Consider the following 19,900-nt stretch of genomic DNA (forward strand, 5'->3'; position numbering starts at 1 on the left):
AGTAGGGATGATCGAACGGTTTGGGTCCACCATCGGTTCGGCCCGAACATTGGGTGTTCAAGGTTCGGCCGAATTTAGAACTTTTTGCCCAAAAAGTTCGGAATTCGGCAACCAGAACCGACCAAAATGCAATGCTTCAGGAAATGGGCTTTAAAAGCCAGTGATTGGACCAGAACCATTAGCAAAAGCCAATTGAGGGGGCAAGAGAATGCTAGGAATGTGATTGAAGTGACTAGGGGGTCCCTAGACCAATCATTAGTGAATACGCCCCCCAGTATATAAGATAGCCCCCGCCATATTCCTAGCATTGTTATACTGGACATGGAAGAGAGTGGAAGCAGTTCTGTTCATTTTACTTTAAAAGTGTCATTTAGCATTTATTAGTGTGAGGAAAGGGATATCTAGTGTAGTTAGAGTGCTCCTTTACACTTAAGTTAGCTTCAAAAATTTAGTTTCTGTAGGGAAAGTGTTAAGTGTAAGGGGACCGTAGTGAAGTGTAGGGTTAACTGACAGTGACTGCTATGGAAGGGTGACAAAACCCTTCCATAGCAGGGTGACCGCTATAGAGAAATGATCATTTCTCTGAGTTGCTTCGGGACAGGAATATGGCTTCTCACCAGCAAGCATTTTTCATGCTGCAGGGGTTGCCACTGCCAGTGCTTTTTTGAGGACATGTTTGATGTCAGACATGACATCTGAACATGTGTATAGGGGGTATATATACACATATATGTCTGTATATATACCCCTAGACATATATAGGTGTGATAGCGCAAGCATATATTTCTGCTACTAATGAAATCATTTACAGTAATATATTTCTGCTACTATCACACCTATATATGGCTAGGTGTCTATATACATATAATTATGTGTGTATATATACCACTATACACAAGTTCAGATGTTTTGCCTGCCTCAAAAGAACCCAAAAAAATGCCAAAAAAACGCTAGCGTCAAAAAAAAAATGCCCAGGTGTGTTTTTGCTGGCATTTTTTGGGGGGTTTTGGAGGCAGGCAAAACATCTGAACTTGTGTATAGTGGTGTATATACACACATACATATATTTATATACACACATAGACATATATAGGTGTGATAGTAGCAGAAATATATGCTTGCGCTAATGAAATCATTTACAGTAATATATTTCTGCTACTATCACACCTATATATGGCTAGGTGTCTATATACATATAATTATGTGTGTATATATACCACTATACACAAGTTCAGATGTTTTGCCTGCCTCAAAAGAACCCCAAAAAATGCCAAAAAAAAAGCTGAAACTTCACATGTACACTTTTTAGACCCACCAGATACTAAATCAAAATCAAAAAATCTCTCTCTCTTTTTTTTTTTTTTTTCAATAATTGGCTTTTTTATCAAAAATGACAATTTTTAAGAACTTTTTTTTGTGTGATTAATAGTTAATGGGGCATGACCCAGAACCCTAGGGACTTTTTAGGGGCATTTATTGGGTTTTAGGGCTTAAAAATGGTGTTTTTTGATTACCGAAGTTCGGGTCCCATTGATTTCAATGGGGTTCTGAAATCCGGGCCGAACTTTCGGGAAGTTCGGATGTTCTGGCCGAACCAAACTTTTCAAAAGTTCAATCATCCCTACTAGCCAGTGATCAGAAAATTAGCATAGTCAGAGGAACAGGATCTGGAACCAGAAGGGACGTCAGCCAAGCAAAGTCTTTCACAGGAACACAGTAGAGAAACTCCAGATATGTTGACAAGGTGAAGGCAGGAAAGGAATGAACAAGGCAGCCTAAATAGCCAGAAGGGGATGGCTGTAGGCAGGACTGATGAATAGATAAGTGTTGTGAGTGCTGACAATTAACCATCAGCTAAGCAGCCTGAGCACAGAGAAGAGAGCTGCTGGGAGCCCAGCCCTGTCAGTCTAAGAGGTGGTTGAGGCAGCCGTTGAAGCTAGTTTGGGCTGCCCAAAATCTTTACCCGGGTCCTCCAGTTCTCAGAGTCTGTGTGTTTAGGGGAAACATGGACTTGAATCCGAAGTAAACTACTCCAAAGGTCCCCAAGGCACACACCTCCCAAAGAAAAGAGCCATCTCAAATGCCAGGGTCCATAGTCAGTAAGCAAGAGACTAGCCTGCAGACCGCTTCAAAAGCTCCTGTTCTGGTTGGGTCTGTCACATTTACCATGCAACAGTGTACCCAAATAAATTTGATATCATTTTTTGAGATAGGCATGCTTTTACTTGTATTTAAAATAGAACTAAACAGATTTTTTATTTTGGATAGAGTGAGGGTATGCCCCCTGTCAGTTTTTTTAGACATCTGTGTCCTATTGGGGCGATTTCTTTTCACTTCCTATCCCATAGCCAAAAGAGGAAGGGAGAGGAAATCCCTCAAAAGTGGAGGGTCAGCAGAATGTGTCCACCATTGGAAGATTTCCCCTCTATTACTTTTCTAGGGACAACCACAAATGTGTGATTTTTCTTGCACTTTCACTTTCTATTAAATAGTAAACAGGACAAATAGAGTGGGTGAATCTCCCTAACAGGGGCACAGACAGAAACAGAAACCTACTACGTTTTCTAATCCCTCTCTACTCTATCCAAAACAGAAAAAAAAGATTTTGCCTTTAGGGCACATTCACTTGTGAAGTTTCTTTACACGTGTTGTGCTTTGTGGCCACTGCAAAACTTAAATAGCAGGTCTCTTTCAATAGGCGGTGCAGTCGCTGAACGCGACTAATGCGGTTCTATGTAATTGTGCCCCAACCATGTGTAAAGCATGCAATATCAGAACAGTAGTACAGTAATTATAGGGTTAAATCAGGCATATTGCCTCCTCACTGCTTGTCAAACACCTCTGAAAATCAATCTGATCATGCATCACTTTTTAAAGGTGCATCCGTCTCTGACACACTTTTGAAGGAGCCCTTATACTTTAATAGCTGTTGTTTTTTTAATATTTTTAAATATAAAAAATGAATAAATACCAACAATTTTGAAAATAAATTCCCTTACTTTCTGTTAAATATTAGATAAAAATTAGATAAAAATGCCCGGAGAGAACGAAAACATCCCAATTACGCACCTCTTGAAAAATAGACACCCCAGTGATCTTTTCTTTTGCCACAGTTTTTGGAAATGAAGAAATATGCTGTTATTAAGGGGGCAATTACAGAGCTTGGTAAGGGTGGACTAAATACATTAAATGTACAGGCCATACAAAGATGAAGGATTAGGTGAAAGGGTTAATGTACTGGCTACATACTTTCAATGTTGAAAGGGTAAAAGGAGGAGACAACACTCCAAACAATACAAAACCAATCACAGCAATCACATGGTACCCAGCTCCTTGGCTTGGGTCGCTACACTGTCTCTGTGTACCGAGCCATCTAATGACAGCCTGGTGCTTGGCGATTACCAGCTGGATCGGCTGCCCAACTGCATAACACAACTGTCGATCAGTTAAGCCTCAAGCAGAATGGGCTTAAAAAAAAAAAAAAAACACAGCTTTTACAGGCATTTGGTGTTTTATTTTTCTGCCTGTAAAAGCACCTCTATGTTAGCCTATGTGCCCTCACACTGCATACATAGGCACTTACACTGGTATATTTGAAAAGCAGTGTTTAGAAGTAGAATAAAAAAAAACCTCACCAGCACGTTCGGAAAAAGGAGGGTTTGGGCAGAAAAGACATGGAACGCACATAAATGAACATAAAAACACTTAGAGCCGGTTCACACTATTACGACTTGCCAGACGACTTGGTCAGCCTGGCAAGTCGCGCACCGTCGGGTCCATTGAGTAGTACAGGACCCGTTCTAATAGGAGCGACACAAGTCGCTCCTACTTAGAATAAGGGTCCTGTACTACTTCGGGGCGACCTGGAGGCGACTTGCATTGACTTCAATTATATGAAGTCCCTGCAAGTCGTGCTGAAATTGCGGTGCACGCGACTTCACAGGTTGCCCCCGAAGTCGGAGCGACCTAATGTGAACGGGGTCTCAATGTGTTCATGTGCGGTTGTACGTTAATGCATTCTAATGGCCAGATTACATTCATATTCTGGACAATGTATTAATGCGCATACCCATGAATACGCATACATGCATCTGAATGTGCATAAACGCATGTGCAATAATGTGTTTTTTCAGCAGTTTTTCTTCTGTCAGAAGAAAAGGGGTTCAGAGGAGCTCAGTGTGCACGAGGCCTCAAAGGGACTGTCCCTCTTATGGAACCAAATTCCTCTGTGGCTTAATCTTCTTCAAGTGTCCCTCATTTGTGTCGGATGTATAGACCTCTTTAAACATTTAATCATTAATAATTATTTAACTAAAAATCGTGTTAGAGCTCACTAAACCAATCCCTAAATTATTGCATTTGTTATTTAGGATAAACAAATAAAAAAGTAAAAGTAAAAAAAAAGCTTGTGGGTTTAACCAGTCACTTTTTGTACATTTTGTGCATATTAATGCTTCTGCATAATTGGTGGTGTGGCAGGGGTGTGTCATTTGTGCTATAAGATGTCCCTGTTTCTTATGTTGGAAAGTTGGGAGATATGTACTGGAATTTTTTAAAGTACATATTTATTTTAAGGTAAAAAACAGGCCCTCTAATTCCTCCCGTGATGAATTGTATTGTAACTGTACTGTCTGCCCTCATGTTGTAAATTGCTGCACAAACTGTTGGCGCTATACAAATCCTGTATAATATTATTAATAACCGGATGCGGATCCCCTGTTTAACTATGTCAAACCAGGCCAACTCTGACATTTATCACATACATCTAAAAATCTGAATTTTAAAAATGATGTAAAACCCCAAAACTATATATTTATAATATTTAAATATATTTATATAAAAATAAGTTTGGGATTGCTGCACTTAAAATGTATTGAAAAATGTATTTGTATATTTGTAGAATTTTTTTCTTGAATTTTTCAATAAATTTTAAGTGCAGCAATCCCGGACTTATTTCTTTATATGTGGCTTGTGGAAGGGCCTGATTGGATGTACAGGGAAGACATCTGAGTGCTGTTCATCTCACCTGTATATATATATATATATATCTATATATATACATATATACATATATATATATATATATATATATATATATATATATATATATATATATATATATATATATATACATATATATATATAGATATAGATATCTGTCTGTCTATCTATCTATCTCTCTCTACCTATATATATATATATATATATATATATATATATATCTACACACACACACTATATTATTATTATAATCTATACCTACACACACACATATATATATATATATATATATATATATATATATATATATATATATATATATATATATATATATATTTATACTGTATATATATATATACACACACACTATATTATCAAAAGTATTGGTACATCTGCCTTTACATGCACATGAACTTTAATGGCATCCCAGATCCCAGTCTTAGTCCATAGGGTCAATATTGAGTTGGCCCACCCTTTGCCGCCATAACAGCTTCAGCTCTTCTGAGAAGGCTCTCCACAAGGTTTAGGAGTGTGTCTATGAGAATGTTTGACTATTCTTCCTGAAGCGCATTTGTGAGGTTAGGCACTGAGGTGGAGGAGAAGGCCTGGCTCGCAGCTGCTCGCAAGAAATAGCCACGCCTACTTGGACTGGTAGTTTTTGTGAAGCATTGTTTGGAACCTCTATCATCCATCTTAGGATTGTTATTCATACAAAGCGCATATTGTTTGTATTCACGTGAGTAGTATTCATACTTTGAAGTGCAATAAAACCTTTTAGACAGTTTTACACTATGTGGATTCTTCCAATTTGATTTTATGTGGAATTTTGTGCATGTATGGTCACCATTGATGTTACCATTGACTGGATTCTCAAGATATATTGCTGAACTCCAGCCAAACAATATGAACTGGCTCTTTGCTTAATGGGATTGTCATATTTATGCTGATTTGACTCTGTAGTGGAGTCCTCATGTTCTGATAAAAGTCCATTTCTTGTGGTTGGTGAAGACTCACGTGGTGATTAAAAAGTGGATTGAACACTCCCTTTCTGAAAAATGTCACTGTAGTGTTTTGGAGGACCTAATCTGCACTTTTTTTCACTTATATATGTACATGTGTTTGTTTTATATTTTATGTTATATTTAATTTTAACCACTTAAGCCCTGGAAGATTTTACCCCCTTCCTGACCAGGGGGTATTTTGCGATTCAGCACTGCGTGAATTTAACGGGACATTGCGCGGTCGTGCGACGCTGTATCTAAACGAATTTGGCGTCCTTTTTTTCCCACAAACAGAGCTTTCTTTTGGTGGTATTTGATCACCTGTGCGATTTTTTGATCATGCGCTATAAACAAAAAAAGAGCGTAAATTTTGCAAAAATAGCAATATTTTTCACATTTTTTTATATGAAATTCCCCCCCAAAAAAATGTAAAAATCAAAATGTTTTAACATTTTCAGCCAATTTGTTTGATGCTACCTATGTTTGGTAAAAAAAAATCGCAAAAAGCGTATTTTGATTGGTTTGCACAAAAGTTTTTGACATTTTTGTTGTTTTTTTTTAACGCGTAATGGCGGCGATCTGCGATTTTTTTTGCGGTACTGCGACATTTCGGCGGACAGATCAGACCCTTGACTGACATTTTTGACACTTTTGGGGTTACCAGTGACATTTCTACAGTAATCAGTGCTATACATATGCACTGTTACTGTAAAAATACACTGGCAGTGAAGGGGTTAACTTTTTTGAGAGGGAGGGGCTATGTGTGTCCCTAGGGGTGTGATTCTAACTGTGATTGGCTGTGGCTTGAGATGTATGAACAGTGATCAATGGTTCTACATAGTAGAACCGTATGATCATCATTCATACACCGGGGAGAATGACAGGCAGCTTGTTTACACAAGCCGCCTGACTTTCTCCCTCTCCCCCCGCCGATCGCAGAGTGACCGGCGGACATCGGGTCTGCCGGTCACACGCGCGGGGGGGTCCGTGACCACGCGGGAGCGTGCCTCCGGTGGCGCGCGCTAGCTCCCTAGATCCTCACAGGCTAGCGACGTAGCCCTACGTCACTTTGCCTGTGAGGGGCTGACCGCCGACGTAGATAGTCCTGCAGCGGTCGGCAAGTGGTTGATTGAGTCATCTTATACAATATTGCATGTTAGCGTGGTAAATTACACAATGCTCATTTGTTTGTGTTTACACATTTAAAAAAATTGCATTAGTAATGCTTTGGTAAGGCTACCAAGATGCCTTTGAAATTGGATAGGCAATGCAGAATATGGAAACTCCTTTCATGTTAGCAATTACATTTTTCTTTCTTTATAGGTCTATCTTGGCAGATAACTGGTATGGTATATCTTACCTCTACTATAGCGCTGTTGGCTATATAAGCTGCCTCATTGTGGGATTATTGATCAGTTTTATAACAGGTAAGAATTCTTTCTGCTCATATTTTATTAGAGAAGAACTCTGTAAACCCCCCTAATGGTAGTTGAATTTTAGAGGTACAGTAAAAAAGATTTTTACTCGATATTATCTGAAAGAATTAAATCAACAGAGCCATGTCTCTTCCGCAGCACGGAAAAAAGTCTGCTTTTATGACCCAGTAGGGGTTTTCCAAGTACCATTTATAAAAAAAAGAAAAGCAGTGGCCATCCAATAAAGGTGGTCACAAAGGAGTGGAGGGATTTTTAAGGTGCCTTCTCATCCAAGAATTGACGCTCAAACATTTATAAAAACAACATTTATTAGTATACTGACTAACACAGCCACTCCAAAGCATAGGCTACAGGTCTATTAAAAATAATATAGATATATATATATATATATATATATATATATATATATATATATATATATATATATATGCTGTATGTTATACATTTGATACCCAATTAAAATATTTTGGAAAAAAAAGCAGCATACACAAAAAATCAACATAAATCATAAATTCAAATCACTACATCAACAGAGTGTAACCTCCTAATTGCAGTGTTATCTTCATCTACAGTTATACAGTAATATAACCTTCAATAACACCGATATCTATGGGCTTGGATTAAATAACTACCTACTTTCCCATATAAATCAAAATGTGTACTATGATATGTTAATACACAATAAAAATGCGGAGGGGTTGCAATCTCTTGATGCGTTTTGCTGGTATGATTTTCAGAGGAAGAGTATTGTAGATGGTACAGGAAAAAAAGCAATAGATGTAGTGACCAACATATAATATACATAACTCAAAATATAAATCATAGGTTGAGCATCATATACAGTTGTGCTCAAAAGTTTGCATACGCTGGCAGAAATCACGGAATTTGCCATTGATATTGAAAATATGACTGATCATGCCATAAAATCTTTTATGTAAGGATAGTGATCATATGAAGCCCTTTATTATCACATAGTTATTTGGCTTCTTTTTAAATCTTTTTAAATCATAATGATAACAGAAATCACCCAAATGGCCCTGATGAAAAGTCTCTATCCCCTGGAATATTTGGCCCTGGTACAGACACACAAGGTGACACACAGTTTAAAATGGCAATTTCCCACATCTGTGGCCTTTTAAATCACAATTAGTGTCTGTGTATAAATAGTCAATGAGTTTGTTAGCTCTCATGTGAATGCCTTGAGCAGGCTAGATACTGAGCCATGGGGAACAGAAAAGAACTGTCAAAAGACCTGCATAACAAGGTAATGACATTTTATAAAGATGGAAAAGGATTTAAAATGATATCCAAAGTCTTGAATATGCCAGGCAGTACAGTTTATTCACTTAAGAAAAATCCACAGGTAAATACGGTGTGTTTGTTTCAAGAACCACAGTATGATGATACTTGAACAAAAATGAGCTGCATTGTTGAGTTGCCAGAAAGAAGCCTTTACTGCGCCAATGTCACAAAAGCCCGGTTACAATATACCCGGCAACATCTTGACACGTCTCACACTACTGGTCACAACCATAAAAGCTATGTTTGGAGAGGGGCCAACAGCAACATGAATACCATCCCCACTGTGAAGCATAGTGGTGGCTCACTGATGTTTTTTTTTTGTTGGGGGGGAGGGGTGAACTCTAAAGGCAATAGGGAATCTTGTGAAAATTGATGGCAAGATGAATGCAGCATGCTATCAGAAAATTGTGGCAGACAATTTTCATTCTTCTGCACGAAAGCTGCACATGGGATGCTCTTGGACTTTTCAGCACTAAAATGACCCTTAGGCCAAGTTGACCCTCCAGTGGTTACAGCAGAAAAAAGGTGAAGGTTTTGGAGTGGTCATCACAGTCTCCTGACCTTAATATCATCGAGACACTCTGGGGAGATTTCAAACATGCATGTCATGCAAGATGACCAAAGACTTTGCATGACCTGGAGGCATTTTTCCAAAACGAATGGGCAGCTATACTACCTGCAAGAATATAGGGCCTCATAGACAACTATTACAAAAGACTGCACGCTGTCATTGATGCTAAAGGGGACAATACATAGTATTAACCTCTTCATGCAAGCCGAACACATATATGTGGCCTCTAGGCATGTGTGCCCTTATGCCGAGTGGCTACATATAGGCGTACCTGAATGTAAATAGAGCTGTGCCGAGAGCGTGCACCCTGCATGCTCCCAGCACAGTTACTGGCAGCTAACGGAAAGCTCCCGATCTCTATTTGCGATCAGAAGCCAGTGAGGGGGCTCAGGCTACAAGTGCCCCCACACAAGTGCCCTTATAGCAAGCATCTAGCTCTGGTGGACACTCGGCGGGTGGGGAGGGGCCAGGAGTGCTGGCGGGATACCCCAGAAAAGGAGGATCGGTTCTGCTCTGTGCAATACCATTTCACAGAGCAGGTAAGTGAAACATATTTTTTATTTTTTAAAAAATTAGCCTTTACAATCACTTAAATGTATGTAGTCATTTCTCAAAACGGAGGTCCAGTTGACATGTTACATTTCCTTACATAATTTTGCAGCTAATTACTTTACCAAATGTTTATGGCACCTTTTTATGGGAATCAATATTGTAAGCAGCAATCTTTCTATTACGTAAAGTGACAGTCTTTTTCTGGAATTAAGTAGGGGCATCACACTGACTAAGGGGTTAGCACTTCCGCCTGGCACTAAGGTTGTGGGCTTGAGTCCCAACCATGGTACTACCTGCCTGCAGTTTTCATGTTTTCCCTGTGCCTGCGTAGGTTTCCTCCAAAGACATGCTGGTAAGTTAATTGGATCCTGTCTAAATTGGCCCATGTATATGTACGCATGAATGTTATGGACCTTAGATTACAAGCTCCTTGAAGTCAGGGAACTGATGTGAATGTATAATGCATATGTAAAGTGCCACTTAAACTGACAGTGCTATATAAGTACCTAAAATAAATTTTGTCCTCTCAATTTGGCATCCTGTTTCATCTGAGTTTAATACAACTGCCCTCAAGAGTGCATAACTGTGTTAGATATTTTATAAATGACAGAGGCGCAAATAATGATGCAATGTACTCTATATAATAACATGGGAATAAATATGTGAGTTGCTTATAAATAAACAGAAATAAAATATATATGTTTAAATCTTGTAAAGGTCCCCAACGTGGAAAGAATATTAGGCCACTGCTGATAAGACCAGTCTGTAATCTGGTCTGCTTCTGGTCAGAGAAGTACAAGAAAAAGTGTTGGTGTGGAGTTCCCCATGATGAAATTGATGAAGAGCTGGTAAGTGTTTACCTAATAGACACACCAGGTTTTATAAAAGGTTCACATGTTCAGGCCAGGGCTTTCTAATATTCTGACTTTGGCTTATTCTTTTCCCTGAGTGGACACCTGTTTGCTGCTTTCCTATAGAGCCCCACTATATTTTCATCTGGCATATTTTGTAATTTACTGCTTCTTATCTGTGTTTCATATTGCTTCTCCCCAGTGTTTTACTCTTTGATTGTACCATTTACACTCCTTATTTTTTTTTTTACAAAAGAACAAAATGATCAAATCATCATGTTAGTCAAACAGCTTCTCAGCCATCTTCGTCTTTGCTTTTGGCTCTGTCTTCCTCGCAATGGCATTCTCCAATGTTGTATTCTTTATCTCCATGGCATCTAAAAGTATCTGCCCACAGTTTTCCTCAATGCTACGTGCATGATGGGGGGGGGGTTGCTACGTGCAAACAACCAATAGATTTGTTTTTTTCAAACCATGAAGGCTCACAAAGTTTACCCCACTAGCCGAGTCTGAGGGACTCCTTGCCTAAACTTTATCTGAAGACCCAGCTTTTCGTTTTGTTTTTGGATAGAGTAGAGAATGGTTAGATCCTCCTTTACAGTTTTTACCGTTCTTGCTAGTGAGATTTGCTATCTCTATTTTTCCTGGAGACCATTGTCGCTGGACTGAAAGTGATATAAAATTAAACATTTTAAATAGAGAGGAAATCGTCCAATGGGGACACTTATTCCAGGGAAAACTGTCTGACAGGGGGTTTCCCTCACTTTGTAGATATTTACTTTCACGTAACCTCGCCATATACACATAATTTTGAATGGCTCTAACATCATCTATTTCTTTGACTGAGATGCTGGTTCATAGACAAAATCATGTAAATCCAGGTGCCCCTGCAGTTTTTGGCTGTATTAATATTCTATATGACATCGATCATCCCTCCCTCAGACTCTCACTGTGCATTACTGCAAAGTCAATCTGATCACTGTGAAAGCTGAGACTAAGAAAATGCTGCCTACTGCCTGCAGAATACTGTTTAGGCCAGGGATCTCCAAACTTTCTAAACAAAGGGCCAGTTTACTGTCCTTCAAACTTTGGGGGGGGGGGGGGGTGAACTGTGGCTATTTGGAGTAGGAAGTTGGGAAAAACAATGCCCCATCGTTGATATCAGTAGGAGGAATTGTGCCCCATTGTTACTGTCAGTGGGAGAAATTGTGCCCCATTGTCAGTGTCAGTGGGAGGAATTGTGTCCCATTGTTGGTGTCAGTGGGAGGAATTGTGCCCAATCCTTGATATCATTGGGCCCCATTGTTGGTGTAATTGGGAGAAATCGTGCCCCATCCTTGGTGTCAGTGGGGGGAATTATGCCTCATTGTTAGTATCAGTGGATGAAATAGATAAAGGCAAGGAAAGGGCCACATCCGGTCCCCAGGCCACAGTGGAAGACCACTGGTTTAGGCTGAGATGATCAAAAATGAGAAAACAGGTGCTGCGCTACCCATATAGACCAACATAATAAACAGGCGTGCCTCAAAAATAAATCACAAAACAATAAATATATGTGGTGGGTGGTTTGTAACAATTGAATGTGACAATGTGAATAAATACAACAGAAATATAAACAAACCTATTCTCAAATAAAAAAAAAAACACATTTTCAAACAGATCTGTTTTTGTGCAAAAAGTCTTTCCAAGACCGCGCTTTTCAAAAAGTGTTGCGAATCAAAAAAGTCCTTGGTCTTCTTTTCCTTATTGCTCTTTAACCGAAAACTTTCTGACCCATATGGACTACAAAACATAATTTCCAGACCACTTCATGCTCCAAAGTGCTCTCACCCAAACTATCCACTTACCAGAAATCTATGATCCTTAAATGAAATCTGGTGAGTACATCATTTGGGTAAGAGTATGGTTTTTGAAAGACATTTTCTTTCAAATAGTTTTTATTAAGGTTTTTCAGTAAAGTACAGATAAATACTGTCATCTTTTTCATAAGAGGTGCACACAGGAACCTCTATAACAACATAGATACAAAACAGGTATATGTATAGAGGTATAGAGATATATGTTGTTTCAGAATAATGCTCCATCCACCGTTGAATACTGAACACATCTAATTTGCTGATATAGTCTGGATGTTTTGTGGATAGTGCAAGACATCAAGTTGATGTCTGTTATTTAAAATGGGATTCAGTGACTAAGTGGAGCAGAAGGAATTTTTAGGAGATTAACTGAGTTTTAAACATAGGTAGAGAGTAAAAGGGAAACATAAGAAGAAAATAAAGTAAAAGTAGAAACAGAAAATAAGAGAAAAATAAACTGTACTGTCTGCAGTTACATCATTATATCTGGGATGTCAGAACCGTATGAGAATCATGCTTTCAGATTTCTGATAGTTGAAATATCTCATTCCATAATTTCCATTTACTGTGAAAAGTTTTCAAACCTTGGTTGTTAGTAGCTAGAAATTTCTCATAAATATAATGGGAATTAAACCTTCTAATGACTTCTGAAATGTTTAATGCTTTAGGGGGACTTCCACACGGAGGTGATAGTAAGTCTTGCTGCAATAAGGATGTGAGCTATTCAGTGGCGGCTGGTGCTCAAAACAATGAAGAGTGCCACAGCATGCCCCCATCAATGCAGAGTGCCACAGCATGCCCCCATCAATGCAGAATGCCACAGCATGCCCCCAATCAATGCAGAATGCCACAGCATGCCCCCAATCAATGCAGAATGCCACAGCATGCCCCCCAATCAATGCAGAGACCAGCGTGCGTGCTCCCTTCAATGCAGTGTGGGTTCCCCTGAGACCAATGCACTTACCTGGCGGCGGCTCCTCTTCAGTCCCAGCAGCGGCGGCTTCTTCTTCAGTCCCGGCGGCGGCTTCTTCTTCAGTTCCGGCGGCAGCTTCTCCCCTCCTCGAGACTCCTTCCTCTTCTGCGGCGGCGGGAAGGTGACCGGGCGGTGACGGTGAGTGACTGATGCACGCACCGGCACCACCCCCAACGAGGTCAGCAGGGATGTCCTGAATCATGATTGGTCCAGGCTGGAGTCTGGACCAATCATGATCCAGGACATCACAAAAGGGGGAGTGTGGGAGCGCAGTGCTCTGCGCCCAGGTGACCCCCCAGAAGACAGCCAATCAGCACCTCTGCTGGGTGGAAACCCCCCCCCCCCCCATAGCCACCAATGAGTCCAGCACCCCTAGTGGGCTAAAAAAAAAAAAAATAATTTTTCAATCTTTTTTTTTCAATCTTCTTTTTCTCTTTTTTTTTGGGGGGGGGGGGGGGGGCGGCGCCCCTGTGCCCCTATCGGCCGGCCGCCACTGGCAGATATTATAGTTCTAAATTGTGTAGGGAAAGAGTTTATTGTTAGTCCTAGTAAGGCCATATGTTGTGTCGGAGTAGTAAGTATTCCAGTAATGTGTGAGATTAGAGTGAAAACTGATTTCCTAAAGCTCTTGAGGGATTTACAGTTCCAGAGTATATGGAACAAGTCTCCCACACTACCGCAATGACGCCAGCACAAAGGTGACGCGTCAGGGTGCTATCTAGACAATATGTATGGTGTAAGGTAACTTCTATGTAGGATTTTTAATGCGCTCTCCCAATGATTTACACAATGTGATGCACTTTTATTATTTGTTAGTGCCTGTTGCCATTCTTGTACAGAGAAGGTTCTAGAAAGTTATTTTTCCCCATCTAAGCATTTGCATAGATTTTGTAAAAGGGTTTGATCTGTGAAGGTATTCGTAAAATCAAGATATACCTCCTTTGTTAGGGCTTTCCTAAATGAGATATTGCCACAATTTGGCCTCTATATTTATATTCGTGGTGGGATGTATGCAATGAAAGTTGCATATTCTCAAGTATGAACATCCTTGGTAGTTCTTAGTCTGCTCTTTTAGGTCTTTAAAGGTGGCTATTCCCTGCCTCTACCACTGTGATAACTTAAGTGAGGGTATAATATGTTTATACGTTTTTAAAGATATGTCTAAGGTGTGTTTATTATTAGATTGGCTCAGCATAAAGTTCCATGCCTCCAGGGCAGCTGACATGGACGGGAAAGCAATATTGGAGCAAGGGGTGACAATTGTACTTGCCATCAGCAATGATTGTAGATCATGATTTTGGAGAGTTGATCATTCTATAATTTACCCATTGCTTGTCCAATGGGGAAAACCAGGCTTTGAGTTGGTCTAGTAAAGCGGAGTAGTAGTGTAGCACCCTCCTAGTCAGGTGCTAGGTAGAGAGTATAGTTTTGGCTCAGTCTGCCTATCAGAGGAGCAGCAGGCAAAATCTATATTGTTCTCTGCTTAACAGAGAACAGGATCTGTGAGTCAGGTCTGCTTAGTGTGCCCAGTGTGTGCGATTCATCTGGTCTTAGGGAGTGTCCCCAGCTGATCCAATAGGAAGGTAAATAGGATGCTGGAGGAAACCTAACCAATGACACTGGAGGAGTTGGGGCACTGCGAGACTCTAGAAAAACAGTATCATGAGTACAGATGATCTTGCCCAGGGGTCTGCCCAGAAAGGGGACTATTCCGGAGTGTAGAGTCAGTGTACGGGTATCAGCTAGCACAGAGAAAGGGGGTACCCTGAAGAGAAATAGAAATAGGAACACTCATGTTACCTTCATTCAAGTGGCAGGATGAAGTAGCGGCCTTGTCGCATTCTCAAGTTAGAAGTCCTCTGAAGTGTGAATAGTTAACATTTGGAGTATCCCACTCATCCCTTCTCCTATCCCAATATAAATAAAACAACAAAAACAACAACCACTGGACTGATCATTGACTGAGCCAAGAACTTAAAGTATTAAGATTTCTGCAAGCAGTTGCTACGGGTAACCTAGGGGAATCCAAAAGTGTCATTCATCAGCAGTCCTCTAGGAGGCAGTGCTACAGTAGTAATTGCGGATTATTTGTAGTCCTATGCCACCTTTAGATTTAGGTTTACTCAGAGAAGTGTAAGCTATGCAGCATTTTCCCTCTTACCAGATGAAGCGTCTCACAGCCGCATCCACTGAATTGAATAATCTGCTAGGGACTCATATAGGGACTGTGTGAAAAAGAGCTGTTTTAGGGTCTTTAGGGCTTTCTTAGCTACTCCTATAGGTAGGGCGGATGATTTAGTTATATTAAGTTTGTAATAGGATAGTTCACTAAACCTCTCCAGGACTAAGTTCACAACTTCGGGAGACACCTGAGGGTCAGAGATGGTGAGGATTACATTGTCCGCGAATAGCCCGATTTTATGCGTCTGTTCTCAAGCTTTAACGCCATGTATTTGAGGGTGGGATCTGATGAGGGATGCAAGAGGCTCTATAGCCAAGGAGAATATCAACGGTGAAAGGGGGGATCCCTGCCGTGTTTGAACGACATTTTGCACACAAACAGACACTGCTTGAGGATACGTTTTTGTTTATATTTGTATTGCATTTATTCACATTGTCATGATATATAGTTAGAAGCACCCATAGATTTTTATTGTTGTAGGGTTTATTAATGTGGCACACTTGTTTATTCTGTTGGTCTATGGGTAGCACAGCACCTGTTTTCTAATTTTTGGCTTAAAGTAGCACTATAGGTAAAACCTTTTTTTTTTTCATTTTGGATAGAGTAAGGGAGGGTTATAACCCCCGCCAGGTTTTTTTTTTTTGCCATCTGTGTCGGCACTGCATTACTTTAACTGACAATTGCATGGGTGTGGAACGCTGTACCCAAACAAAATTTATGTCCTTTTTTCCCACAAACAGAGCTTTATTTTGGTGGTATTTGATCAACTCTGTGTTTTTTATTGTTTGCGCTACAAAGAACAACTGACAATTTTGCAAAAAAAAAAAAAAAAAAGCAGTATTTTTTACTTTCTGCTTTAAAACACATCCAATAAGAGAAATGTAAAAAAACAAATTTCTTCATCAATCTTTTGGTGGTATTGGATCACCTCTGCATTTCCTATTTTTTGCGCTAGAAACAAAGAACCACTGACAATTTTGAAAAATAAAAAAACACAAAACAATATTTTTACTTTCTGCTCTAAAGCACATCCAATAAAAAAAATGTAAAAAATCATCAATTTAGGCCAATATGTATTCTGCTACATATTTTTGGTTAAAAAGAAATCCCAGTAAAGTGTATATTGATTGGTTTGCACAAAAGTTATGGCGTCTAGACACTATGGAATATTTTTATTTATTTTTACTAGTAATGCGATCAGCGACTTATAGCGGGGCTGCGATATTGCGGCGGACAAATCGGACATCTGACAGTTCTGACACTTTTTTGGGGACCAGTGACATTAATACAGTGATCAGTGCTAAAAATATGCCCTGTCACTGTAATAATGACACTTGCAGAGAAAAAGTTATCAGGGGCAATTAAAGGGTGAACTGTGTGCCTAGCTAATGTTTCATTGTAGTGGGGGAGGTGCTAGTAGAAGGCATGGATTGGTGTTTCTGCTTTACAGAAACACAGGATCAAATTCTTCTGTACTGACGGAATGACAATCTGCCTTGTTTACATAGTCAGACTGTCATTCTGTCAGTGTACCTAACAATCAGCAGGTGCCGGCGGGCATCAGGTCCACCTGACCTGCTAAACAGCTTCCGCTGTGTAAAATTACAGCAGGAGGGAGCCGCCAGCAGCGCCCACTTGCGCCCAAAACCCATAGATGCAGAATTACGTATATATACATGGTTCTGAGCAGTGCGGCCGCCCTGTAGCAGTAAATCTGCTATGGGACGGTCAGGAAGTGATTAGAGAAATCCCTTGAGGGTCCCCCAGGTCATCAGAATTAGTGTCCCCATTGGAAGACTTCCCTTCTATTACTTTATTGGGGACAACTTAAAATTTGTGATTTTGTTTCACTTTCACGTTCAATGATAATGGTAAACGGGACAAACAGAGAGGGTGAATCTCTCTAACGGGGGCACAGACAGCAATAAAAAAAAAAAAAAAAAGTGTTCTAACCCCTCTCCCCCCACCCAAAACAAGTTTTGCCTTTAGTTATACTTTTATAACTGTTGACCTTTCAGTTGAGAGGGGATACATGGTTTTGCTTCCAGAATTAGGATAGTTTTACCACTTTACTGAGCACAGGATTCCTATCATAGGCTGAAATTATATCATCAAAATCCTTCGATTGAAGGTCAAGGACTGATCGAGTAAAAAAAAAGGATTTTTTTTTCTTTAAAAATACTATTGTTGTATTTGTAGTGCACAAAAAAAACAATACAATATTTATTGTTTTATTTATATATATATATGACCACAGCATGCCCCCTTTCAATGCCACAGTGACCACAGCGTGCCCTCTTTCAATGCCAGAGTGACATGTCAGGAAATGTTTATTACCACATTAAGGGCTTCCCTTTCCCATCATTCAAAAACTTGTCATGACTCAAACGCCCTCTTACTAATGTCTGCAAATACATTCTCACATATCTGTTTTTTTTTATAGGATCATAATGGTTTGAAAAAAGATATTTCAATGATGCCAGTGACAGACAAACCAGAAGAACAAGCGTATGACAATGACTCCGTCCGAAAACCTCCACCTGGTTATAACGAAGAAGAAAAATCATATACAAACATGAGTGTAGATAAAGAATGTCGTATGTAAATAGCACAATGTCCATTATGTTTACTGCAGCACTGGGATGTGTGTAACATCCATAAGATCCTCATTACATTCAAATGTTTCTCTGCTGAATATTCATCATTGGTTATACACTGAAAGTGCTGCTAAAGACGACAGCAACTGTATAGTATTTATCCATTTTTTTTATTTTTATTCATCCTATATTTTATGTAATTTACAACAGCAAAATAATAGTTGAAGGCCTGAAATTTAGAAATACATAATGTTACTAAGAATGAGACAAAGAACGAGACAAAAGGCCCCTTTAGATTGTGACAAAAATGCAATTGAACCCAAAAATAATACAATTTTCATGTAATTCATATGCACATACAAATTCCTCCAAGGGTGCACAAGCCAGGCCTCAAATATTCAAAGGCCCCCCCCCCCCACTCCAAATCAACACTTGCGCCATTGTTTTTTTTTTTCTCCCTGGTTATGATGATCTCACATTGCTCTGAACACAACCCATACTCCGGACTAGCAATACATCTACGGCATGCCAGTAAAGCTGGCCATGTACATGGCAACGTCTTATCATTTGCAATAACCAGCTGAATGAATGGAGGCAACCTACTTAAATCACTCTCACATATTTTTTATTGGTTGGTTGCCGTAATCCACTCAGTTATTTTTGCAGCCGAAAACTGGTTAAAAACAAATAAAAATTGCTAGAAAAAAAAGTATTGTGTATGGCCAATATATTTGTTTCTGCATGGATTTCATTTATTGCCAGTAAAGTAAAAAATAAGACATAGAAAAAATTCAAAAAGTTTTTTTTTTCAATGAATGCTTCTAAATTATAACTCATGTTCAGACATTATTTAGGAAGAGTACAAAATAAAAGTTATTTTAAAAGAATGCTTGGTATAGCCTTGTGCATTTGTGGACCATTTGGGTAGAAGAACCCAGAAGAGACTGTTTTTCTCTAAATAGGACTGTAATCAATAGTAGTGATGAGCCTGGGTACCTGGGTTCCTGATTTTTGGGTTTGATTAGGGGCAGATTCAACGAATCTGAACTCTATTATGATGGAAGCTGAATGTTAAAAAAAATAAAAACAGCAATGGTCATGTTCCATAAAATATATAGTAAGTACTGTACAGGACGCCAAGGTTGGGTCCTGGACAGTCGCTATATATCTCCTGTGTTTGGGTTGTGGTCTCTTTAAGGGAAGTTGGGAAATGTTCAGGGGGTCACCCAAGACGGGTGAGAAATTCCTGGAAATAGCTAAAATCAGGAGGACTGAATCGCAGTTCTCTCTGGGTTGAATAGAGCGATATTTGGGACCCGGAATTTGGGGGTTCTGTAGTGATATTCGGGTGGGAAAGAGCCCCCACCCCTGACCATAAGGGATTCCAGCACACACAGGGTTAAGACCCATGAGAAGCAGTCCTTAAGAGACCGGAAGCAGCAATAGGTGAGTGTGGGGGAGGAGTAGTTTGGTGGTTGCACCTGTCTGAAGGAGCTGCAAGTTTGCTGGAAGCTGCTGAGAGGTCAATTAAGGACTGTTACAAACCTTGGGGTGAAGACCCATCCACAAAACCGTATG

The 19,900-nt window shown here is 39.7% G+C and overlaps 1 protein-coding gene across 1 annotated transcript in view; it reads left to right on the forward strand.

The window, feature by feature from the left end:
- The window catches only part of SLC5A12 (solute carrier family 5 member 12), an 89,607-nt gene extending 71,098 nt beyond the window's left edge, over positions 1 to 18,509 (forward strand). The window contains exons 13-15 of the mRNA XM_082269829.1: positions 7,326 to 7,429; positions 10,581 to 10,711; positions 18,169 to 18,509. Of these exons, the coding sequence (XP_082125955.1) occupies positions 7,326 to 7,429; positions 10,581 to 10,711; positions 18,169 to 18,330 (397 nt within the window). The 3' untranslated portion in view covers positions 18,331 to 18,509. The remainder of the gene's footprint in view (positions 1 to 7,325; positions 7,430 to 10,580; positions 10,712 to 18,168) is intronic.
- The last annotated feature ends 1,391 nt before the right edge of the window (positions 18,510 to 19,900 follow it).

This window comes from Pelophylax lessonae (assembly GCF_965119305.1).
Source record: "Pelophylax lessonae genome assembly, chromosome: 10".
Taxonomy (NCBI): Eukaryota; Metazoa; Chordata; class Amphibia; order Anura; family Ranidae; genus Pelophylax; species Pelophylax lessonae.